General features: G+C 43.2%; 1 protein-coding gene across 1 annotated transcript in view; it reads left to right on the forward strand.

The window, feature by feature from the left end:
* The window catches only part of tmc3 (transmembrane channel like 3), a 75,269-nt gene that overhangs the window by 16,545 nt on the left and 32,552 nt on the right, over positions 1-26,172 (forward strand). The window contains exons 4-13 of the mRNA XM_031812397.1: positions 786-867; positions 10,209-10,315; positions 13,861-13,959; positions 15,182-15,324; positions 16,141-16,288; positions 17,150-17,193; positions 22,559-22,706; positions 24,083-24,192; positions 24,399-24,492; positions 24,940-25,218. Of these exons, the coding sequence (XP_031668257.1) occupies positions 786-867; positions 10,209-10,315; positions 13,861-13,959; positions 15,182-15,324; positions 16,141-16,288; positions 17,150-17,193; positions 22,559-22,706; positions 24,083-24,192; positions 24,399-24,492; positions 24,940-25,218 (1,254 nt within the window). The remainder of the gene's footprint in view (positions 1-785; positions 868-10,208; positions 10,316-13,860; positions 13,960-15,181; positions 15,325-16,140; positions 16,289-17,149; positions 17,194-22,558; positions 22,707-24,082; positions 24,193-24,398; positions 24,493-24,939; positions 25,219-26,172) is intronic.

Consider the following 26,172-nt stretch of genomic DNA (forward strand, 5'->3'; position numbering starts at 1 on the left):
ACACACATAGGCACACACACACACACACACACACATAGGCACACACACATAGGCACACACACACACACATAGGCACACACACACACACATAGGCACACACACATAGGGACACACACACACACATAGGCACACACACACACACATAGGCACACACACAGCCTCAGCAAACCGCAGCCAAGCAAATTTATAGCCTGTTGTTATGGTTTGGTTTAATTAAAATGTTCAGGCATTGGGCAAGACTACCGAAGCACCATTAAAATGAATTGACTTTTAGAAAGTAGATTGATGAGGAATAATTAATTATATATATATATATTGGCTTCTGCTTAATTACAATTTAGAAATCACATCCATTTGTTCAACGAATGGACTTATGTGTATATGAATAATCATATCTTGACTTTTGAATTAAGTACCCCTCCCTATCACGAAATCATGAAATGAATTAAATACAATATTTATCTATGGTACAGTGGGATCTGTTCGTTTGATGTTAACTGATGGGACTTGACTGGTGTTGCTTTGTATGTGTTGGCTACTGAATCAACAGATCTTCTCTGAGAGAATTAAGCAAAGATTTTAACCTCTTCCTCCTTAAAAACACACACACATGCACACACACCCTGAAAATAATTGACTGTTTAAGTCCAGTGGTTTGGGCATCTGAAATAAGACACGATAATAACAGTAAATCAATCATTCAAAAAAGCCACGCAGACAAATATATACAGTATATATATAAATATATACACACACACTAATAGAAAATGCTCATATATTTTCAGCTGCTGAAGAAGGTCTCCAGGTTGCTGTACAACATCGTGGTTCTGTTTATTCCCTGGGAGATGAGGATCAAGAAAATAGAAAGTAACAACTTTTAATAACACATTTTATTACTTACTTGAACCTGTAAGATATTGACTATATTACAGTAAAATATACATTACCTTTTACTGTAATGTGTATTTTACTGTAAAATTGTATTGACACACAGGCACACTGTCGCCACACACACACTTCCACACTCATCACAGACACTGCTGCTACTGTCTACTATCTATCCTGTTGTCTAGTCACTTTATCCCTACCTATACCTACATACTATATCTTCCTCAATTACCTCGTACCCCTGCACATTGACTCTGTACTGGTAACCCGTGTGTATAGCCAAGTTATTACCTCGTACCCCTGCACATAGACTCTGTACTGGTAACCCGTGTGTATAGCCAAGTTATTACCTCGTACCCCTGCACATAGACTCTGTACTGGTAACCCGTGTGTATAGCCAAGTTATTACCTCGTACCCCTGCACATAGACTCTGTACTGGTAACCCGCGTGTATAGCCAAGTTATTACCTCGTACCCCTGCACATAGACTCTGTACTGGTAACCCGTGTGTATAGCCAAGTTATTACCTCGTACCCCTGCACATAGACTCTGTACTGGTAACCCGTGTGTATAGCCAAGTTATTACCTCGTACCCCTGCACATAGACTCTGTACTGGTAACCCGCGTGTATAGCCAAGTTATTACCTCGTACCCCTGCACATAGACACTGTACTGGTAACTCGCGTGTATAGCTAAGTTATTACCTCGTACCCCTGCACATAGACTCTGTACTGGTAACCCGTGTGTATAGCCAAGTTATTACCTCGTACCCCTGCACATAGACTCTGTACTGGTAACCCGTGTGTATAGCCAAGTTATTACCTCGTACCCCTGCACATAGAGTTTATACTGGTAACCCGTGTGTATAGCCAAGTTATTACATCGTACCCCTGCACATAGACTCTGTACTGGTAACCCGCGTGTATAGCCAAGTTATTACCTCGTACCCCTGCACATAGACTCTGTACTGGTAACCCGTGTGTATAGCCAAGTTATTACCTCGTACCCCTGCACATAGACTCTGTACTGGTAACCCGCATGTATAGCCAAGTTATTACCTCGTACCCCTGCACATAGACTCTGTACTGGTAACCCGCGTGTATAGCCAAGTTATTACCTCGTACCCCTGCACATAGACTCTGAACTGGTAACCCGTGTGTATAGCCAAGTTATTACCTCGTACCCCTGCACATAGACTCTGTACTGGTAACCCGTGTGTATAGCCAAGTTATTACCTTGTACCCCTGCATATAGGCTCTGTACTGGTAACCCGTGTGTATAGCCAAGTTATTACCTCTTACCCCTGCACTTAGACTCTGTACTGGTAACCCGCGTGTATAGCCAATTTATTACCTCGTACCCCTGCACATAGACTCTGTACTGGTAACCCGCGTGTATAGCCAAGTTATTACCTCGTACCCCTGCACATAGACTCTGTACTGGTAACCCGCGTGTATAGCCAAGTTATTACCTCGTACCCCTGCACATAGACTCTGTACTGGTAACCCGTGTGTATAGCCAAGTTATTACCTTGTACCCCTGCACATAGACTCTGTACTGGTAACCCGCGTGTATAGCCAAGTTATTACCTCGTACCCCTGCACATAGACTCTGTACTGGTAACCCGTGTGTATAGCCAAGTTATTACCTCGTACCCATGCACATTGACTCTGTACTGGTAACCCGTGTGTATAGCCAAGTTATTACCTCGTACCCCTGCACATAGACTCTGTACTGGTAACCCGTGTGTATAGCCAAGTTATTACCTCGCACCCCTGCACATAGACTCTGTACTGGTAACCCGTGTGTATAGCCAAGTTATTACCTCGTACCCCTGCACATAGACTCTGTACTGGTAACCCGTGTGTATAGCCAAGTTATTACCTCCTACCCCTGCACATAGACTCTGTACTGGTAACCCGTGTGTATAGCCAAGTTATTACCTCGTACCCCTGCACATAGACTCTGTACTGGTAACCCGAGTTTATAGCCAAGTTATTACCTCGTACCCCTGCACATAGACTCTGTACTGGTAACCCGTGTGTATAGCCAAGTTATTACCTCGTACCCCTGCACATAGACTCTGTACTGGTAACCCGCGTGTATAGCCAAGTTATTACCTCGTACCCCTGCACATAGACTCTGTACTGGTAACCCGCGTGTATAGCCAAGTTATTACCCTCGTACCCCTGCACATAGACTCTGTACTGGTAACCGCGGTGTATAGCCAAGTTATTACCTCGTACCCTGCACATAGACTCTGTACTGGTAACCCGCTGTGTATAGCCAAGTTATTACCCTCGTACCCCTGCACATAGAGTTACTGTACTGGTAACTCCGTGTGTATAGCCAAGTTATTACCTCAGTACCCCTGCACATAGACTCTGTACTGGTAACCCCTGTGTATAGCCAAGTTATTACCCTCGTACCCCTGCACATAGACTCTGTACTGGTAACCCGCGTGTATAGCCAGTTATTACCTCGTACCCCTGCACATAGACTCTGTACTGGTAACCCGCGTGTATAGCCAGTTATTACCTCGTACCCCTGCACATAGACTCTGTACTGGTAACCCGCGTGTATAGCCAAGTTATTACCCTCGTACCCCTGCACATAGACTCTGAACTGGTAACCCGTGTGTATAGCCAAGTTATTACCTCGTACCCCTGCACATAGACTCTGTACTGGTAACCCGTGTGTATAGCCAAGTTATTACCTTGTACCCCTGCATATAGGCTCTGTACTGGTAACCCGTGTGTATAGCCAAGTTATTACCTCTTACCCCTGCACTTAGACTCTGTACTGGTAACCCGCGTGTATAGCCAATTTATTACCTCGTACCCCTGCACATAGACTCTGTACTGGTAACCCGCGTGTATAGCCAAGTTATTACCTCGTACCCCTGCACATAGACTCTGTACTGGTAACCCGCGTGTATAGCCAAGTTATTACCTCGTACCCCTGCACATAGACTCTGTACTGGTAACCCGCGTGTATAGCCAAGTTATTACCTCGTACCCCTGCACATAGACTCTGTACTGGTAACCCGTGTGTATAGCCAAGTTATTACCTAGTACCCCTGCACATAGACTCTGTACTGGTAACCCGCGTGTATAGCCAAGTTATTACCTCGTACCCCTGCACATAGACTCTGTACTGGTAACCCGTGTGTATAGCCAAGTTATTACCTCGTACCCATGCACATTGACTCTGTACTGGTAACTCGTGTGTATAGCCAAGTTATTACCTCGTACCCCTGCACATAGACTCTGTACTGGTAACCCGTGTGTATAGCCAAGTTATTACCTCGCACCCCTGCACATAGACTCTGTACTGGTAACCCGTGTGTATAGCCAAGTTATTACCTCGTACCCCTGCACTTAGACTCTGTACTGGTAACCCGTGTGTATAGCCAAGTTATTACCTCCTACCCCTGCACATAGACTCTGTACTGGTAACCCGTGTGTATAGCCAAGTTATTACCTCGCACCCCTGCACATAGACTCTGTACTGGTAACCCGTGTGTATAGCAAGTTATTACCTCGTACCCCTGCACATAGACTCTGTACTGGTAACCCGCGTGTATAGCCAAGTTATTACCTCGTACCCCTGCACATAGACTCTGTACTGGTAACCCGCGTGTATAGCCAAGTTATTACCACGTACCCCTGCACATAGACTCTGTACTGGTAACCCGTGTGTATAGCCAAGTTATTACCTCGTACCCCTGCACATAGACTTTATACTGGTAACCCGTGTGTATAGCCAAGTTATTACCTCGTACCCCTGCACATAGACTCTGTACTGGTAACCTGTGTGTATAGCCAAGTTATTACCTCCTACCCCTGCACATAGACTCTGTACTGGTAACCCGCGTGTATAGCCAAGTTATTACCTCGTACCCCTGCACATAGACTCTGTACTGGTAACCCGTGTGTATAGCCAAGTTATTACCTCGTACCCATGCACATTGACTCTGTACTGGTAACTCGTGTGTATAGCCAAGTTATTACCTCGTACCCCTGCACATAGACTCTGTACTGGTAACCCGCGTGTATAGCCAAGTTATTACCTCATACCCCTGCACATAGACTCTGTACTGGTAACCCGTGTGTATAGCCAAGTTATTACCTCGTACCCCTGCACATAGAGTTTATACTGGTAACCCGTGTGTATAGCCAAGTTATTACCTCGTACCCCTGCACATAGACTCTGTACTGGTAACCCGTGTGTATAGCCAAGTTATTACCTCGTACCCCTGCACATAGACTCTGCACTGGTAACCCGTGTGTATAGCCAAGTTATTACCTCGTATCCCTGCACATTGACTCTGCACTGGTAACCCGTGTGTATAGCCAAGTTATTACCTCGTACCCCCGCACATAGACTCTGTACTGGTAACCCGTGTGTATAGCCAAGTTATTACCTCGTACCCCTGCACATAGACTCTGCACTGGTAACCCGCGTGTATAGCCAAGTTATTACCTCGTACCCCTGCACATAGACTCTGTACTGGTAACCCGTGTGTATAGCCAAGTTATTACCTCGTACCCCTGCACATAGACTCTGTACTGGTAACCCGCGTGTATAGCCAAGTTATTACCTCGTACCCCTGCACATAGACTCTGTACTGGTAACCCGCGTGTATAGCCAAGTTATTACCTCGTACCCCTGTACATAGACTCTGTACTGGTAACCCGCGTGTATAGCCAAGTTATTACCTCGTACCCCTGCACATAGACTCTGTACTGGTAACCCGTGTGTATAGCCAAGTTATTACCTAGTACCCCTGCACATAGACTCTGTACTGGTAACCCGCGTGTATAGCCAAGTTATTACCTCGTACCCCTGCACATAGACTCTGTACTGGTAACCCGTGTGTATAGCCAAGTTATTACCTCGTACCCATGCACATTGACTCTGTACTGGTAACTCGTGTGTATAGCCAAGTTATTACCTCGTACCCCTGCACATAGACTCTGTACTGGTAACCCGTGTGTATAGCCAAGTTATTACCTCGCACCCCTGCACATAGACTCTGTACTGGTAACCCGTGTGTATAGCCAAGTTATTACCTCGTACCCCTGCACTTAGACTCTGTACTGGTAACCCGTGTGTATAGCCAAGTTATTACCTCCTACCCCTGCACATAGACTCTGTACTGGTAACCCGTGTGTATAGCCAAGTTATTACCTCGCACCCCTGCACATAGACTCTGTACTGGTAACCCGTGTGTATAGCCAAGTTATTACCTCGTACCCCTGCACATAGACTCTGTACTGGTAACCCGCGTGTATAGCCAAGTTATTACCTCGTACCCCTGCACATAGACTCTGTACTGGTAACCCGCGTGTATAGCCAAGTTATTACCACGTACCCCTGCACATAGACTCTGTACTGGTAACCCGTGTGTATAGCCAAGTTATTACCTCGTACCCCTGCACATAGACTTTATACTGGTAACCCGTGTGTATAGCCAAGTTATTACCTCGTACCCCTGCACATAGACTCTGTACTGGTAACCTGTGTGTATAGCCAAGTTATTACCTCCTACCCCTGCACATAGACTCTGTACTGGTAACCCGCGTGTATAGCCAAGTTATTACCTCGTACCCCTGCACATAGACTCTGTACTGGTAACCCGTGTGTATAGCCAAGTTATTACCTCGTACCCATGCACATTGACTCTGTACTGGTAACTCGTGTGTATAGCCAAGTTATTACCTCGTACCCCTGCACATAGACTCTGTACTGGTAACCCGCGTGTATAGCCAAGTTATTACCTCATACCCCTGCACATAGACTCTGTACTGGTAACCCGTGTGTATAGGCAAGTTATTACCTCGTACCCCTGCACATAGAGTTTATACTGGTAACCCGTGTGTATAGCCAAGTTATTACCTCGTACCCCTGCACATAGACTCTGTACTGGTAACCCGTGTGTATAGCCAAGTTATTACCTCGTACCCCTGCACATAGACTCTGCACTGGTAACCCGTGTGTATAGCCAAGTTATTACCTCGTATCCCTGCACATTGACTCTGCACTGGTAACCCGTGTGTATAGCCAAGTTATTACCTCGTACCCCCGCACATAGACTCTGTACTGGTAACCCGTGTGTATAGCCAAGTTATTACCTCGTACCCCTGCACATAGACTCTGCACTGGTAACCCGCGTGTATAGCCAAGTTATTACCTCGTACCCCTGCACATAGACTCTGTACTGGTAACCCGTGTGTATAGCCAAGTTATTACCTCGTACCCCTGCACATAGACTCTGTACTGGTAACCCGCGTGTATAGCCAAGTTATTACCTCGTACCCCTGCACATAGACTCTGTACTGGTAACCCGCGTGTATAGCCAAGTTATTACCACGTACCCCTGCACATAGACTCTGTACTGGTAACCCGTGTGTATAGCCAAGTTATTACCTCGTACCCCTGCACATAGACTTTATACTGGTAACCCGTGTGTATAGCCAAGTTATTACCTCGTACCCCTGCACATAGACTCTGTACTGGTAACCTGTGTGTATAGCCAAGTTATTACCTCCTACCCCTGCACATAGACTCTGTACTGGTAACCCGTGTGTATAGCCAAGTTATTACCTCGTACCCCTGCACATAGACTCTGCACTGGTAACCCGTGTGTATAGCCAAGTTATTACCTCGTATCCCTGCACATTGACTCTGCACTGGTAACCCGTGTGTATAGCCAAGTTATTACCTCGTACCCCCGCACATAGACTCTGTACTGGTAACCCGTGTGTATAGCCAAGTTATTACCTCGTACCCCTGCACATAGACTCTGTACTGGTAACCTGTGTGTATAGCCAAGTTATTACCTCGTACCCCTGCACATAGACTCTGTACTGGTAACCCGTGTGTATAGCCAAGTTATTACCTCGTACCCCTGCACATAGACTCTGCACTGGTAACCCGTGTGTATAGCCAAGTTATTACCTCGTATCCCTGCACATTGACTCTGCACTGGTAACCCGTGTGTATAGCCAAGTTATTACCTCGTACCCCCGCACATAGACTCTGTACTGGTAACCCGTGTGTATAGCCAAGTTATTACCTCGTACCCCTGCACATAGACTCTGCACTGGTAACCCGCGTGTATAGCCAAGTTATTACCTCGTACCCCTGCACATAGACTCTGTACTGGTAACCCGTGTGTATAGCCAAGTTATTACCTCGTACCCCTGCACATAGACTCTGTACTGGTAACCCGCGTGTATAGCCAAGTTATTACCTCGTACCCCTGCACATAGACTCTGTACTGGTAACCCGCGTGTATAGCCAAGTTATTACCACGTACCCCTGCACATAGACTCTGTACTGGTAACCCGTGTGTATAGCCAAGTTATTACCTCGTACCCCTGCACATAGACTTTATACTGGTAACCCGTGTGTATAGCCAAGTTATTACCTCGTACCCCTGCACATAGACTCTGTACTGGTAACCTGTGTGTATAGCCAAGTTATTACCTCCTACCCCTGCACATAGACTCTGTACTGGTAACCCGCGTGTATAGCCAAGTTATTACCTCGTACCCCTGCACATAGACTCTGTACTGGTAACCCGTGTGTATAGCCAAGTTATTACCTCGTACCCATGCACATTGACTCTGTACTGGTAACTCGTGTGTATAGCCAAGTTATTACCTCGTACCCCTGCACATAGACTCTGTACTGGTAACCCGCGTGTATAGCCAAGTTATTACCTCATACCCCTGCACATAGACTCTGTACTGGTAACCCGTGTGTATAGGCAAGTTATTACCTCGTACCCCTGCACATAGAGTTTATACTGGTAACCCGTGTGTATAGCCAAGTTATTACCTCGTACCCCTGCACATAGACTCTGTACTGGTAACCCGTGTGTATAGCCAAGTTATTACCTCGTACCCCTGCACATAGACTCTGCACTGGTAACCCGTGTGTATAGCCAAGTTATTACCTCGTATCCCTGCACATTGACTCTGCACTGGTAACCCGTGTGTATAGCCAAGTTATTACCTCGTACCCCCGCACATAGACTCTGTACTGGTAACCCGTGTGTATAGCCAAGTTATTACCTCGTACCCCTGCACATAGACTCTGCACTGGTAACCCGCGTGTATAGCCAAGTTATTACCTCGTACCCCTGCACATAGACTCTGTACTGGTAACCCGTGTGTATAGCCAAGTTATTACCTCGTACCCCTGCACATAGACTCTGTACTGGTAACCCGCGTGTATAGCCAAGTTATTACCTCGTACCCCTGCACATAGACTCTGTACTGGTAACCCGCGTGTATAGCCAAGTTATTACCTCGTACCCCTGTACATAGACTCTGTACTGGTAACCCGCGTGTATAGCCAAGTTATTACCTCGTACCCCTGCACATAGACTCTGTACTGGTAACCCGCGTGTATAGCCAAGTTATTACCTCGTACCCCTGCACATAGACTCTGTACTGGTAACCCGCGTGTATAGCCAAGTTATTACCTCGTACCCCTGCACATAGACTCTGTACTGGTAACCCGTGTGTATAGCCAAGTTATTACCTCCTACCCCTGCACATAGACTCTGTACTGGTAACCCGCGTGTATAGCCAAGTTATTACCTCGTACCCCTGCACATAGACTCTGTACTGGTAACCCGTGTGTATAGCCAAGTTATTACCTCATACCCCTGCACATAGACTCTGTACTGGTAACCCGTGTGTATAGCCAAGTTATTACCTCATACCCCTGCACATAGACTCTGTACTGGTAACCCGCGTGTATAGCCAAGTTATTACCTCGTACCCCTGCACATAGACTCTGTACTGGTAACCCGCGTGTATAGCCAAGTTATTACCTCCTACCCCTGCACATAGACTCTGTACTGGTAACCCGTGTATAGCCAAGTTATTACCTCGTACCCCTGCACATAGACTCTGTACTGGTAACCCGCGTGTATAGCCAAGTTATTTATATATTTATATTTTATTTACTCCTCGTGTTACACATGTTTTTCTATTGTTCTTTTATTTATATTTTTGGTATTTTGCATTGTTGGGAAGGGCCCGTAAGTTAGCATTTCAGTCTACACCTGTTGTTTACCAAGCATGTGACAATTAACATTTTAAATAAATAAATGTAATGTCTGAAATTTAAAATAATTTCAGTTTGGTTTGAGTTGATTTGTGATTATCTGTCTCCTTTCCCATAGTACAGACCTAGACCAAACCTTAACTTAAACATTAGTGGTGAAAATGCAAAACTGACCCAATATCAGTGTCTTGGGGTAACTTCACCATACACCCCTGTCTCTGTTTCCCTCTTAGGTCACTTTGGGTCAGGGGTGGCCTCCTACTTCATCTTCCTCAGATGGCTGTTTGGTATCAACATAGTCCTTACTGTCATGACTGGAGCATTCATAGTCATACCTGAGGTGTGTGTGTGTGTGTGTGTGTGTGTGTGTGTGTGTGTGTGTGTGTGTGTGTGTGTGTGTGTGTGTGTGTGTGTGTGTGTGTGTGTGTGTGTGTGTGTGTGTGTGTGTGTGTGTGTGTGTGTGTGTGTGTGTGTGTGTGTGTGTGTGTGTGTGTGTGTGTGTGTGTGTGTGTGTGTGTTAGAGTGGCCGATTAATTAGGGCCGATTTCAAGTTTCCATAACAATCGGTAATCTGCATTTTTGGACACCAATCATGGCCGACTACAGCGTGGCTCATGGCCGACTACAGCGTGGCAGGCTGACTACCTGTTATGCAAGTGCAGCAAGGAGCCAAGGTAAGGTGCTAGCTAGCATTAAACGTATCTTATAAAAAAACATCAATCTTAACATAATCACTAGTTAACTACACAGGACAAGCTAGATAAACTAGTAATATCATCAGCACTGCAGTGCCTGTTAATTTTTCATTGAATCATAGCCTACTTCACCAAACGGGTGATTTAACAAGCGCATTCGGGAAAAAAGCACTGTCGTTGCACCAATGTGTACCTAAACATAAACATCAATGCCTTTCTTAAAATCAATACCCAAGTATATATTTTTAAACCTGCATATTTAGTTAATATTGCCTGCTAACATGAATTTATTTTAACTGGGGAAATTGTGTCACTTCTCTTGCGTTCTGTGCAACAGAGTCAGGGTATGTGCAGCAGTTTCGTTTGCCTGGCTCGTTGCGAACTGTGAAGACTATTTCTTCCTAATGAAGACAGCCATCTTCGCCAAACGGGGGATGATTTAACAAAAGCGCATTTGCGAAAAAATCATAATCATTGCACGAATGTACCTAACCATAAACATCAATGCCTTTCTTGAGATCAATACACAGAAGTATATATTTTTAAACCTGCATATTTAGTTAAAATAAATTAATGTTAGCAGGCAATATTAAACTAGGGATATTGTGTCACTTCTCTTGTGTTCTTGCACGCAGAGTCAGGGTATATGCAACAGTTTGGGCCGCCTGGCTCGTTGCGAACTAATTTGCCCGAATTTTACGAAATTATGACCTAACTTTGAAGGTTGTGCAATGTAACAGGAATATTTAGAATTATGGATGCCACCCGTTAGATAAAATACGGAACTGTTCCGTATTTCACTGAAAGAATAAACGTTTATTTTATAAATGATAGTTTCCGGATTTGACCATATTAATGACCTACCATTTCTGTGTGTTATTATGTTATAATTAAGTCTATGATTTGATATTTGATAGAGCAGTCTGACTGAGCGGTGGTAGGCAGCAGCAGGCTCGTAAGCATTCATTCAAACAGCACTTTCGTGCGTTTTGCCAGCAGCTCTTCGCTGTGCTTCAAGCATTGCGCTGTTTATGACTTCAAGCCTATAAACTCACGATATTAGGCTGGTGTAACCGATGTGAAATGGCTAGCTAGTTAGCGGGGTGTGCGCTAATAGCGTTTCAAACATCACTCGGTCTTGGGAGTAGTTGTTCCCCTTGCCCTGCATGTTCCGCGGCTTTTGTGGAGCGATGGGTAATGCTGCTTCGAGGGTTGCTGTTGTCAATGTGTTCCTGGTTCGAGCCCAGGTAGGAGCGATGAGAGGGACAGAAGCTATGGCAATATTAAAGTGCCTATAAGAACATCCAATAGTCAAAGGTATATGAAATACAAATCGTATAGAGAGAAATAGTCCTAAAACGTCTTACCTTGGAATATTGAAGACTCATGTTAAAAGGAACCACCAGCTTTCATATGTTCTCATGTTCTGAGCAAGGTACTTAAACGTTAGCTTTTTTACATGGCACATATTGCACTTTTACTTTCTTCTTTTTGCATTATTTAAACCAAATTGAACATGTTTCATTATTTATTTGAGGCTAAATTGATTTTATTGATGTATTATATTAAGTTAAAATAAAAGTGTTCATTCAGTATTGTTGTAATTGTCATTATTACAAATAAATAAATACATTTTTAAAAAGGCCGATTAATCGGTATCTGCTTTTTTGGTCCTCCAATAATCGGTATCGGTATCAGCGTTGAAAAATCATAATCGGTCGACCTCTAGTGTGTGTGTGTGTGTGTGTGTCAAACAATAGAAGAACAGGGGCTGTTTGTACCATAGATGTGTGTACCATGGATGTGTGTACCATGGATGTGTGTATCATAGATGTGTCTATCATGACTAAATAATTAAGTTATTAGGGAAAGGAAGTAAACTGAATTCTCCATAAAAACAAAACTTAAAAACAGCGATAGAGGATTTCAACTTTATTTAACACGATTTGACTGCTTCAAATGTAGAATGTAGCTGAATGTTACAATGGTGAATTGTATGCAGAGGATACAAGAGAGGACCTAAGAGATATTGTCAATTCCGGTATGTGCTTGCAAAGTATGACAATAAAAATCTGCACTTTTGGTGCCAGACGTCACAAATAATGCATAGAGGGCATTGTTATTGGTCTGGGTATGTCGGGAAAAGCAGGGCTGATTTATTTATCCGGCTGACATGCAGACACAGGCAATTTCCCCAGACATCAGCTGGCACATCACTCACTCCCAATCTCCTCCATTTCATCCCTCCTTCCTTCCATCCATTCTCCAACCAACCTTTTCCCTCCTTCATTCACCCCAACCTCACAGATTGGATTTTTCTTTTGTAGACTGAAGTTTTCAGAGATAAGACTTTGGTAGGGATTTAATCCAATCGCTGGTTGTAGACTAAGTCCCTTTTAGCTTGTATCTGACAATAAAACATTTTACCGTCATGGTGAAGACATGCTGAAGTCATTGTGACGTCATGGTGAAATCGTGATGAAGTCATCGTGAAGTCGTGGTGACATCATGGTTAAGTCGTAGTGAAGTCATATTGAAGTCATGGTGAAGTCATGGTGACATCATGGTTAAATCATGGTGAGGTCATGGTTAAGTTGTGGAGATGTCATGGTGAAGTTGTGGTGCCATCATGGTTAAGTCATGGTGAAGTCATGGTTAAGTTGTGGTGATGTCATGGTGAAGTCGGGGTGATGTCACGGTGACGTCACGGTGAAGTCATGGTGAAATCGTGATGAAGTCATATTGAAGTCATGGTGAAGACATGGTGAAATCATGGTTAAGTCATGGTGACGTCATGGTTAAGTCGTGGTGAAGCTGGACCTAATTATAGAATGATTTATGTACTATAATTCAGTCAATATTCAAACCTTTAAGCGTTGTGTCTTACTCCATTATCCACCTGTTATTTATCAGAACTTACTGTTGCTACTTGATCAATGTTATGGTTGTTTGGAGATCATTGTAGATTATGATCGGAAGAAAAGAGAAAATAAAATATCTAGGGAAAATATTATTGTTTTTGAGGCATGGAGTGGGTAGTTAAACTGTGTGTGTGACCTGTAGTTCTGTGTGTGTGTGTGTGTGTGCAAATTCAATGGTAACATTGTCCCTTTCTAATCCATTTGCCCCACTCCTCCCCCCATATCATTGATTGTACTGGCATAATAATCCATCTGATTTCTCCCCTCAGCTCCTGGCCGGAGAGCCGTTCGGAACAACCCGGAGTAAGACCATTCCCAAGGAGCACCTGGCCTCAGCCCAAGATCTGGACACCATCTGGTCTCTTGGGGCAAGGCAGTTTAATCTCTTAATGTTCCCTCAATATCACTGTTCAATTACATCCATTTTGTTGTGTAGTTCGATTCATCTAAACTATATTTCAACCACTTCTTGTACTGTGAGTGATGTTTATGTTGCCAGCCTTCTTCTCAGCATAACATTAAGTACGGAGGCCCCCGAGGAGCAACAGTAACCACATAATAACACATAATAACCACATAATAACCACAAAATAACACATAAAACCACATAATAACACAATAATCACATAATAACCACATAATAACCACATAATAACACAAAATAACACGTAAAAACCACATAGTAACACATAATAACCACATAATAACACATACTAACACACAATAACCGCATAATAACCTCATAATAACACCGTAATAACACATAATAACACACAATAACCACATAATAACCACACAATAACCACATAATAACACATAATAACACATAATAGCCTCGTAATAACCCATAATACCACATATTACCACATAATAACACATAATAACCACACAACAACCACATAATAAGACATAATAACCACATAATAATCACACAATAACACATAATAACCGCATAATAACACATAATAACACATAATAACCACATCATAACACATAATAACCACATAATAACACATAATACCACATAATACCACATAATAACCACATAATAATCCTTACACTGTGTGATTTGGATCAGGAGATTTGTAGTGCCTCAGTAGTGTCTCAACAGTCCCTCAGTAGTCCATCAGTAATGTGTTAAAAGTGTCTCAATAGCACCTCAATAGCGCCTCAATAGTGTTTCAATAGTGTTTTTAAAGTGGTTCAATAGTGTCTCAATAGCGCCTCAATACCATCTCAAAAGTGTCTCAATAGTGTTTCAATAGTGTTTTTAAAGTGGTTCAATAGTGTCTCAATAGCGCCTCAATACCGTCTCAATAGCGCCTCAATACCATCTCAAAAGTGTCTCAATAGTGTTTCAATAGTGTCTTGAAAGTGTCTCAATAGTGTTTCAATAGTGTCTTGAAAGTGTCTCAATAGTGTTTCAATAGTGTCTTGAAAGTGTCTCAATAGTGCCCCAACAGTGTTTTGGATTTGTTTGTTGCATGCTTTAAGTTTCACCCTGCACCGTGTTTTAAAGACCCAAGCCACAACTTGTTTTGGTTCCCAGTTTATTCACAATTCTTGTCTTTGTGATGTTTTCATCCACAGGGCTACCTCCAGTACTCAGTGTTGTTCTATGGGTACTATGGCCCGGTGAGGAAGCTCGGCAGTGCCGGCTATCGCCTCCCCCTGGCCTATTTTCTGGTTGGGATGGCTGTTTTTGCCTACAGTTTCATCATTCTGTTAAGAAAGTAATCACAGGAGTCTCTTTAATAAAGCTAATTTATGTGCAATGATATTGATACGAATGTATTACCAAAGGTGACCATTGATGTGGCTAGCTACTAGCTACTACTAATGTCAAATATTATATTTTTTAAGGTGGACTCAGTGATATGATGTAGATACACAAAGTAAAAAGCATAGTCAGTACATTTTTGCAACAACTAAGAGCATTGAAGTACGAGGTCAAACCTCTCCTCTGTTTTGGTACCGTGGCTATCACATTGTAACCACTACTGTAGTGATTATATGGTCAAACCTCTCCTCTGTTTTGGTACCGTGGCTATCACATTGTAACCACTACTGTAGTGATTATATGGTCAAACCTCTCCTCTGTTTTGGTACCGTGGCTATCACATTGTAACCACTACTGTAGTGATTATATGGTCAAACCTCTCCTCTGTTTTGGTACCGTGGCTATCACATTGTAACCACTACTGTAGTGATTATATGGTCAAACCTCTCCTCTGTTTTGGTACCGTGGCTATCACATTGTAACCACTACTGTAGTGATTATATGGTCAAACCTCTCCTCTGTTTTGGTACCGTGGCTATCACATTGTAACCTCCACTGTAGTGATTATATGGTCAAACCTCTCCTCTGTTTTGGTACCGTGGCTATCACATTGTAACCACTACTGTAGTGATTATATTTCAACTGTTTCTGTATTACCTATAAAGGTGTTTGAATCCTGTTCCATCGCCAGTTTAACCTCTTATTCGGAACACAATGACCTGTCGCTAATCGATGCCATTTTGTGTTATTTATTAACATTTTCCCTCAGGATGGCTAAGAACTCCCGTCTGAGCCTAGCGAGTGCCTCTGATGAGAACTTCACCTTCTGCTGGAGAGTGTTCTGTGCCTGGGACTACCTCATAGGGAACCCTGAGGCTGCAGAGAGCAAGGGAGCCGCTATCGTCAACAACATCAGGGTGAGAGAGACACACGGTGCAAGACTCAGGGCCACGTTTCTGTAAACCTCATCTTGCAGTGATTTCATTTGAAAATAATTCTACGGTGTTACATGTAAACTGAGAAATACATCAATAGTTGCCTCTTTATGATGTACATTGTTGAAGTAAAGTTTAAAGTGTTATCACGCTGCCAGAATCAAATTTGTTGTATAGTCATTTTTGCACTTTGCACAATTATTTTTGCACTACGAAAATGTTACCCTCAATAGTCTAAATGGCCCTCCTCTACTCATCTCCTGCTTTCACTTATCCTGTGGTTTCAAATCATCACAAATGGAGGAGATGGAAAGAGGAAGCCATGTAACACATTTGTGATGCACGCTCAATCATCCTAACTTCCTTTCCTAGTCTCCTCTCCTTCATCTGCACTGAGCCATTGAGAAACACTACACCACTCCACTCCTCGGATTTGATTTCCAACGATCCCAACTTCTTTAATTCACACACAGCACTCTGTAGAGTAGAAGTCAATGTACCAATGAATTACTGCTGATTTTCCTGAGGGCTGATCTATAATTTGGATTCTACGTCTAAACAAGAGAGACCTTTAACCTGCTTGTTGAGTTTCCCTGTACAGTCAGCAAAATGTAAAAGTAGATTCCTCTGTTTCAATAAGCTCAGATGAAATCCTTATATGCTTGATACAATACATCGTTTTTTTCTTTCTTTATCCTTATTTAACCTTTATTTTTCAAAGTTTTGTCTCATTGAGATTTACATTGTATTTTTCTACAGATAGATGGACAAGATTGCAGCAAATATGTAGTTACACAAGATGGATGACATTAATCAATGCTAATTCCTTGCTCCTTTCTCTAGGAGGCCATTGTTGAGGAGCAGGAGAAAAAGAAGGATACTAGTCTGTAAGTATGTTTATTCTCTTGTCCTTGGAGAGGTGGCTAAGTTAGCATCACACATTGATATTGTTTTCCTGAGAGTTGCTGACACCCTGGACCCGTTAATGGACCCTTGGCTTTTATGTGTCAGTGGCTTTATCCTTTGCAGTATCTTGTGTCATTCATTTTTTATCCCCAATTTTGTGGTTTCCAATTGGTAGATACAGTCCTTTGTCATCGCTGCAACTCCCTTACGGACTCGGAGAGGCGAAGTTCGAGAGCCGTGCGTCCTCCGAAACACAACCCAACCAACTGCTTCTTGACTCAATGCCCACTTAACCTGGAAGCCAGCCGCACCAATGTGTTGGAGAAAACACGTACACCTTGCGACCGTGTCAGCATGCAATGGGACAAGGACATCCCTGCCGGCCAAACCCTCCCCTAACCCGGACGACACTGGAACAATTGTGTCTCTCCCGGTCGCGGCCGGCTGCAACAGAGCCTGGACTCTAACCCACAATCTCTAGTGTCACAGCTAGTACTGTGATAACATGCCTTAGACCACTGTGCCACTCGGGAGGCCCATCTTGTGTTATTCTGATTGGTAGAATCCAGGACTGTACCACATTCATTGATGATGCTCTTTGATTTAGGGGTCTAGCCTACTGGAGTCATGGATGTACAAATGAGGGGAGGGGTGTGTGAATGTGGTCTAGTGGGGGGCGGGGGTTCTTTCTGGTGTCTTCCTGCAAGAAGGGGGGGGGGGGGTCTTCCTGGCGCGTACATCTACACATCTACATTTTTTTCCAGTGGCAGCCATCATTTTGCATATAGGGGAAACACTGTATAAAAGTCTATGTTTTGCTTTCCCCTGGTTGCTTTTGAGCCTCTTCTACCTGCGTTCTCCACTGGTCTCAGAAAGGACTGATTTACTGTCTCGCTCCCAGTCCATTGCTACCCCACACACAGGCCGACACTTCCTGGTGGCGTAACTCATCCTAACAGCCTTTTACTGTCAGAGATGACTGGCTCTAAATCACCCCTGCCAGAGCATCATCAGACCTGAGTAGACATTAAAGAGGGATTAATACCTCAGGGAACGTTCGTTCACACCGCCCGCAGCCCTCTCAACCACACTATGTTGCCACTTCTTTCAGTCCATTTGAGTTAATGTCTATTCTAACTGGGGCTAATGCTAGGTGGATGCATGCACTGTACTGTATCTAAATTGTAGTTTCAATGGGAGATTTCAACCTAAAGTTCTACTGATTTGTTTGGGGAGATTTGAATTATAGTAACGTTAACATGTTGCCACTTTTGTGTGGTTTAGGTGGTCTGGTGATCTGATGAAGGCTGTGGAATGTCCAATGTACACTAATTTTGGTTTCAGGTAGAACCCTTTTGTGATCCATGTGGAACCCTTTCCACAGAGGGATTTACATGGAACTCAAAAGGGTTCCACCTGGAAACAAAAGGTGTTTTCACCTGGAACCAAAAAGGGTTATCCTATGGGGACAGCCAGAGAACACTGAGAGTGTACGATACAGGCAGCCAGGGGAAGAAGGACCTCCCTACTGAATCTGGTTCCTCTTTAGGTTTCTTCCTTCTAAAGAGTTGTTTCCTTGCCACTGTGCTTCAGATATTGGTTGGTCCTGGGTCTAAGCAGGTTTACTGTAGAGCACTTTGTGACAACAGTAAAAGGGTGTCACCACACAGTGTCACCACTTGACTTTTTTCTGTTATAGCCTGATTTTAAAATGGACTCAATTGAGGTTCTTTTGCCACTGGCCAACACACAATACCCCACAAGTGAATAAAAAATCAAAAGTGGAAATGTCTTAAGTCAATAAGTATTCAACCCCTTCTTAACAACCCCAATCTTAACAAGCCTAAATAAGTTCTTAACAAGCCTAAATAAGATCTTAACAAGCCTAAATAAGATCTTAACAAGCCTAAATAAGATCTTAACAAGCCTAAATAAGATCTTAACAAGCCTAAATAAGTTCTTAACAAGCCTAAATAAGATCTTAACAAGCCTAAATAAGATCTTAACAAGCCTAAATAAGATCTTAACAAGCCTAAATAAGATCTTAACAAGCCTAAATAAGTTCTTAACAAGCCTAAATAAGATCTTAACAAGCCTAAATAAGATCTTAACAAGCCTAAATAAGATCTTAACAAGCCTAAATAAGATCTTAACAAGCCTAAATAAGATCTTAACAAGCCTAAATAAGATCTTAACAAGCATAAATAAGTTCTTAACAAGCCTAAATAAGTTCTTAACAAGCCTAAATAAGTTCTTAACAAGCCTAAATAAGTTCAGGAGTAAACATAGTAAACAAGTCACATAATAAGTTCTATGGACTCACTCTTTGTGCGATAATAGTGTTTAACAAGATTTTTTGAATGACGACCTTATCTCTGTACCCCACACATACTATTATCTGTAAGGTCCCTCAGTCAAGCAGTGAATTACAAACACAGATTCAACCACAAAGACCAGGGAAGTTTTCCAATGCCTTACAAAGAAGATGGGTAAAAAAGAAAAAGCAGACATTGAATATCCCTGTTATGTTCGTCGATTGAAGGATCGGACCAAGGTGTAGCGTGGTAGGCGTACATTTTAATTCATTAAATGAACACTGAAAAAAACCACAAATACAAAAACAAAACGTACCGTCGAGTAGTGCTAAACAGCACAGTACCAAGAACAAGATCCTACAAACTACAGGTGGAAAAAGGCTGCCTAAGTATGATCCTCAATCAGAGACAACAATAGACAGCTGCCTCCGATTGAGAACCATAACCGGCCAACAAAGAAATAGAAAACATACAGTGCCTTGCGAAAGTATTCGGCCCCCTTGAACTTTGCGACCTTTTGCCACATTTCAGGCTTCAAACATAAAGATATAAAACTGTATTTTTTTGTGAAGAATCAACAACAAGTGGGACACAATCATGAAGTGGAACGACATTTATTGGATATTTCAAACTTTTTTAACAAATCAAAAACTGAAAGATTGGGCGTGCAAAATTATTCAGCCCCCTTAAGTTAATACTTTGTAGCGCCACCTTTTGCTGCGATTACAGCTGTAAGTCGCTTGGGGTATGTCTCTATCAGTTTTGCACATCGAGAGACTGAAATGTTTTCCCATTCCTCCTTGCAAAACAGCTCGAGCTCAGTGAGGTTGGATGGAGAGCATTTGTGAACAGCAGTTTTCAGTTCTTTCCACAGATTCTCGATTGGTTTGGGCCTCCGAATACAAGTGTGGACTTTACCGTAAAAGGCTTACAAGCCCTTAACCAACAGTGCAGGTCAAGAAGAAGAAAATATTTACCAAGTAGGCTAAAACAAAAAGTAAGAACAGAAAGTAACACGATAAGAATAACAATAACGAGGCTATATACAGGGGGCACCGGTACCAAGTCAGTGTGCAGGGGTATATACAGGGGGCACCGGTACCAAGTCAGTGTGCGGAGGTACAGGCTAGTTGAGGTAATCTGTACGTGTAGTTGGGGGCGAAGTGACTATGCATCGGTAACAAACAAACAGCAAGTAGCAGCAGTGTACAAAAGAGGGGGGGGGGGGTCAATGTAAATTGTCCAGTGGCAATTTTTATGCAAAGTTCAGTAGTCTAATGACTTGGGGGTAGAAGCTGTTGAGGAGCCTTTTGGTTCTAGACTAGGCGCTCAGGTAACGCTTGCTGTGCGGTAGCCGAGAAAACGTATAACTTGGGTGACTGGAGTCTCTGACAATTTTATGGGTTTCCTCTGACACCGCCTATTATATAGGTCCTGGGTGGCAGGAAGCTTGGCCCCGGTGTAATGCCTTACGGTCCGCTGCCGAGCAGTTGCAATACCAGGCGGTGATGCAACCGATCAGGATGCACTCGATAGTGCAGCTGTAGAACCTTTTGAGGATCTGGGGACCCATGCCAAATATTTTCAGTCTCCTGAGGGGGAAAAGGTTTTGTCTTACCCTCTTCACGACGGTCTTGGTATGTTTGGACCACGATAGTTTGTTGGTGATGTGGACACTAAGGAACTTAAAACTCTCGACCCTCTCCACTACAGCCCCGTCAATGTTAATGGGGGCCTGTTAGGCCCGCCTTTTCCTATAGTCCACGATCAGCTCATTGGTCTTGCTCACATTGAGGGAGAGGTTGTTGTCCTGGCACCATACTGCCAGTTCTCTGACCTCCTCCTTATAGGCTGTCTCATCGTTGTCGATGATCAGGCCTACCACTGTTGTGTCGTCAGCTAACTTAATGATGGTGTTGGAGTTGTGTTTGGCCACGCAGTCGTGGGTGAACAAGGGAATACAGGAGGGGTCTAAGTACACACCCCTGAGGGGCCCTAGTGTTAAAGATCAGCGTGGAAGACGTGTTGTTGCCTGGTTATATATATGCTTTTAATCGTTAAGGACTGTGAAATTTTACAGGGTCAAAAAGAAATGGAGCTAAGCACAGGCAAAGCACAGGCAAAATCCTACAGGAAAAACTGCTTCAGATGCTTTCCAACATACACTGTAGTTGCTTACCAAGAAGACTGTGAATGTTCCTGAGTGTCTGAGTTACAGTTTTGACTTAAATCTACTTGAAAATCTATGGCAAGACCTGAAAATAGTTGTCTATGTAAGGACCGATGCTGGAGATAAGAAGCAAGTACAGGGAGTGAACATTTAATGGAAAATGGACATCAAACAAAACAATAACAGCATCTGGACGGGGGGAACAAAATGATATTATGGCAATAATGCTGACACAGGGGGACAATACTGAGGAACAGACAGATATAGAGGGGACAATACTGAGGAACAGACAGATATAGTGGGGACAATACTGAGGAACAGACAGATATAGAGGGGACAATACTGAGGAACAGACAGATATAGTGGGGACAATACTGAGGAACAGACAGATATAGAGGGGACAATCAACAACGTGAAGGAGTCCAGGTGAGTCCAATGAGCGCTGATGTATGTAATGATGGTGACAGGTGTGTGTAATGAAGGACAGCCTGGCGCCCTCGAGCGCCAGAGAGGGGGAGCGGGAGCAGGTGTAACAGTCTAGCAATGATAAACAACATTGGGCAAATGTTGTACAATCCAGGTGTGGAAAGCTCTTTGAGACACTGTTTCTACAAAATATTGACTCAGGGGTGTGAATTCTTATGTAAATGAGATACTTCTGTATTTCTAAAAACATGTTTTCACTTTGTCATTATGGAGTATTGTGTGTAGATGGGTGAGAGAATGTTTTTATTGAATCCATTTTGAATTCAGGCTGTAACACAACCAAATGTGGAATAAATCAAGAGATATGAATACTTTCTGAAGGCACTGTAAATACATTTGATTTATTGAACTACTGTTTCTCTCTCTGTCTTCCAGAGCAGTCCTGATCAGTCTGCGTATCCTAGCCAACATCCTGGTCCTTCTCTCTCTGGCTGGCAGCATTTATATAATCTACTTTGTGGTGGACCGCTCCCAGAAACTAGAGCTGGAGAAGCCAGAGCTAACACTATGGGAGAAGAATGAGGTAGCTAGCTACAGTATACACTGAGTATACCAAACATTAGGAACACCTCCCCTGTGTCCTCTTTAATGTACAGCCTCAGTTCATCGGAGCATGGACTCTACAAGATGTTGAAAGTGTTCCACAGGGATGCTGACCCATGTTGACTCTACAAGATGTTGAAAGTGTTCCACAGGGATGCTGACCCATGTTGACTCTACAAGATGTTGAAAGTGTTCCACAGGGATGCTGGCCCATGTTGACTCTATAAGATGTTGAAAGTGTTCCACAGGGATGCTGGCCCATGTTGACTCTACAAGATGTTGAAAGTGTTCCACAGGGATGCTGGCCCATGTTGACACCAATGCTTCCCACAGTTGGCTGGGATGTTCTTCGGATGGTGGGCCATTCTTGATACACATGGGAAACTGTTGAGTGTGAAAAACCCAGCAGCGTTGCAGTTCTTGTCACAAACCGGTGCGACCTGGCACCTACTACCATGCTCCCTTCAAAGGCACTTAAATGTTTTGTCTCGCCCATTCAACCTCTGAATGGCACACATACACAATCAATGTCTCAATTTTCTCAGTGCTTAAAAATCCTTCTTTAACCTGTCTCCTCCCCTTCATCTACACTGATTTAAGTGGATTTTACAAGTGACATCAGTAAGGGATCATAGCTTTAACCTGTATTCACCAGGTCAGTCTATGTCATGGAAAGAGCAGGTGTTCTTAATGTTTTGTAAGTAGGCTTACTCTGAGTCCGGGAAACCTGACAATATTGTGTTTGACTTGGTTGATGGATTATTGCTAATGTATCTCATTTTGGGCACTTGATTTCTCTGATGACAAAGACATATGTGACAGGACTTCAATTACATCGTGCCTTGTGTTTCTCTCGCATCATTTCCTCTCAGGATGCTGTAATAAAGGCGTTAATGTGAAACTGGAGACCAATAGGGAGACTGCTATCACCAGCCACATGTATCACCATCTGTGCATGACAGCTGATCATTTAATTCAGTTCAGGATAATGGATGTCTGTAGGGCTTTGATAAGATAACTGTTTCCACTACCCTGATGTCACTGCCTGGACTGATAGTGTTTTCAAGACAACTGGGAACTCTGGAGAAAGAAAAAAAACAGGTAAATCATGACGTCAGTGATCTTCAGGTCGGAAAGTCAAAGCTCTAGAAAGATGCCAGAGTTTCCGACTTGGAATTCTGAGTTGGACAGCCTCTAGCTCCTAACTGCTTGCTCCTAAGATGCCTCCATATGTTAGTGAAAAGGAGAAGAGAAGGTCCTGATACAATGACTCCTTATGATGTCATCAGGCTATATGAAGGTGTCTATTTTATAACATACCGAGTGTCTGATGTCATATCCTGTTTCCTGTCCCAGGTGAGTGTGGTGGTGTCCCTCATCACCATGATCGCCCCGTCTGCCTTTGAGCTGGTGGCTCAGCTGGAGATGTACCATCCCAGGACCTCCCTCCGCTTCCAGCTGGCCAGGTCTGACTCTGACAGCACCTCAAATCTCATTTGTTCACACTTAACATTACGTTTCACAGATACAGTAGAGTATCGGTGAAATTGGATTCATATTTTGACATGTAACTACACCGTAGCTGTACTGTTCGTTAATGTTGCTACTAACTTGATTTGAGATTGTTTTCTTTCTTTTTTAATGCAGTGAATGTTTTGTCTCCTCGCCACAGAGTCCTGGTGTTGTATCTGGGAAACCTGTACAGCCTCATCATTGCCCTTCTGGACAAGGTCAACAGTATGAGTATGGCGTCAGCTGCTGCAGCTGTAAGTAGTCCTGCTGAGATTGAGGCTTTCCTAATGTGGCCATTAGGACATATTGTGCCGTTGTCCCCAATCAATAAATAAATGTTACTGTTATTGCTGATGTTAATGTCAATGCTTTAAAAAAAGTTTAAAAAATATATATATTATTCGATTTTTAAAAACTTTATTTAACTAGGCAAGTCAGTTAAGAACAAATTCTTATTTACAATGACAACCTACACCAGACGGCGCCTTATGGACTCCAAATCACGGCTGGATGTGATGCAGCCTGGGTCTACTGTTAACAACAATCTTGATCTGTAAATGTGAGGAAGGTTTAGAAAACAAAGGAATGAAATTAGGAAAATGTTCGTACATTTTAATGCTCTGATTGACTGATGGATGGATAGACAGACTGACTGGTGATTGGTTGATTGATCATTAATGGTTTTGATGGATTATTTCCAGGCGGCGGCCTCTGTGGTTTCGGGGAACTTGTCTGACTCCACGGCATTCATGGCGACCATCTCCCAGCCGGGGGAGACGAGCCTCTCCACCCTCGTATCCGACATCTCCATCTCTGAAAACCACAACAGCACCATAGCGACCATTGCCATGGTGCTGGATGTCAACACCAGCATCAGCACCAGCAAGGTCACCATGGCAACCATGTACAACCACACTGTGATGTTTGAGCAGAACAAGCAGAAGAAACCAGACGAGTGCTGGGAGACCTACGTTGGACAGGTGCAGAAGTTCATTCCTTGTCATTCGTTCATTCGCTCATTTGTTAATTTGTCTATTCGTTCATTTGTTCCTTCATTTATTTGTCCATTCATTTCTTAATGAATTAATTTGTTAATCTGTCCACTTGTCCATTCATTCATCTCTTAACGTTAATTGAGCAACCCTTTACAGAGAAAGTGTACTAACAACTGTTCCATGAAGGTCGAGACCTTTTGCATCGGCCAGAGTAGAACTGTTACAGGGACACTCCATCATCAACCTGACAATGTACATGACTACATACAGTTGAAGTTGGAAGTGTACATACACTTAGGTTGGAGTCATTAAAACAATTTTTCAACCACCCCACAAATTTCTTGTTAACAAACTATAGTTTTGGCAAGTCGGTTAGGACATCTACTTTTTCCAACAATTGCTTACAGACAGATTATTTCACTTATAATTCACTGTATCACCATTCCAGTGGGTCAGAAGTTTACATGCACTAAGTTGACTGTGCCTTTAAACAGCTTGGAAAATTCCAGAAAATTATGTCATGCTTTAGAAGCTTCTGATAGGCTAATTGACATAATTTGAGTCAATTGGAGGTGTACCTGTGGATGTATTTCAAAGCCTACCTTCAACCTTAGTGCCTCTTTGCTTGACATCATGGGAAAATCTAAAGAAATCAGCCAAGACCTCAGAAAAAAAATTGTAGACCTCCACAAGCCTGGTTCATCCTTGGGAGCAATTTCCAAACGCCTGAAGGTATCACGTTCATCTGTACAAGTAATAGTACACAAGTATTAACACCATGGGACCACGCAGCCATCATACCGCTCATTAAGGAGACGCGTTCTGTCACCTAGAGATGAACGTACTTTGTTGTGAAAAGTGCAAATCATTCCAGGAACAACAGCTAAGGACCTTGTGAAGATGCTGGAGGTAACCTTTACAAAAGTATCTGTATCCACA

The sequence above is a fragment of the Oncorhynchus kisutch genome, unplaced genomic scaffold (genome assembly GCF_002021735.2).
Source record: "Oncorhynchus kisutch isolate 150728-3 unplaced genomic scaffold, Okis_V2 Okis03b-Okis08b_hom, whole genome shotgun sequence".
Lineage (NCBI taxonomy): Eukaryota > Metazoa > Chordata > Actinopteri > Salmoniformes > Salmonidae > Oncorhynchus > Oncorhynchus kisutch.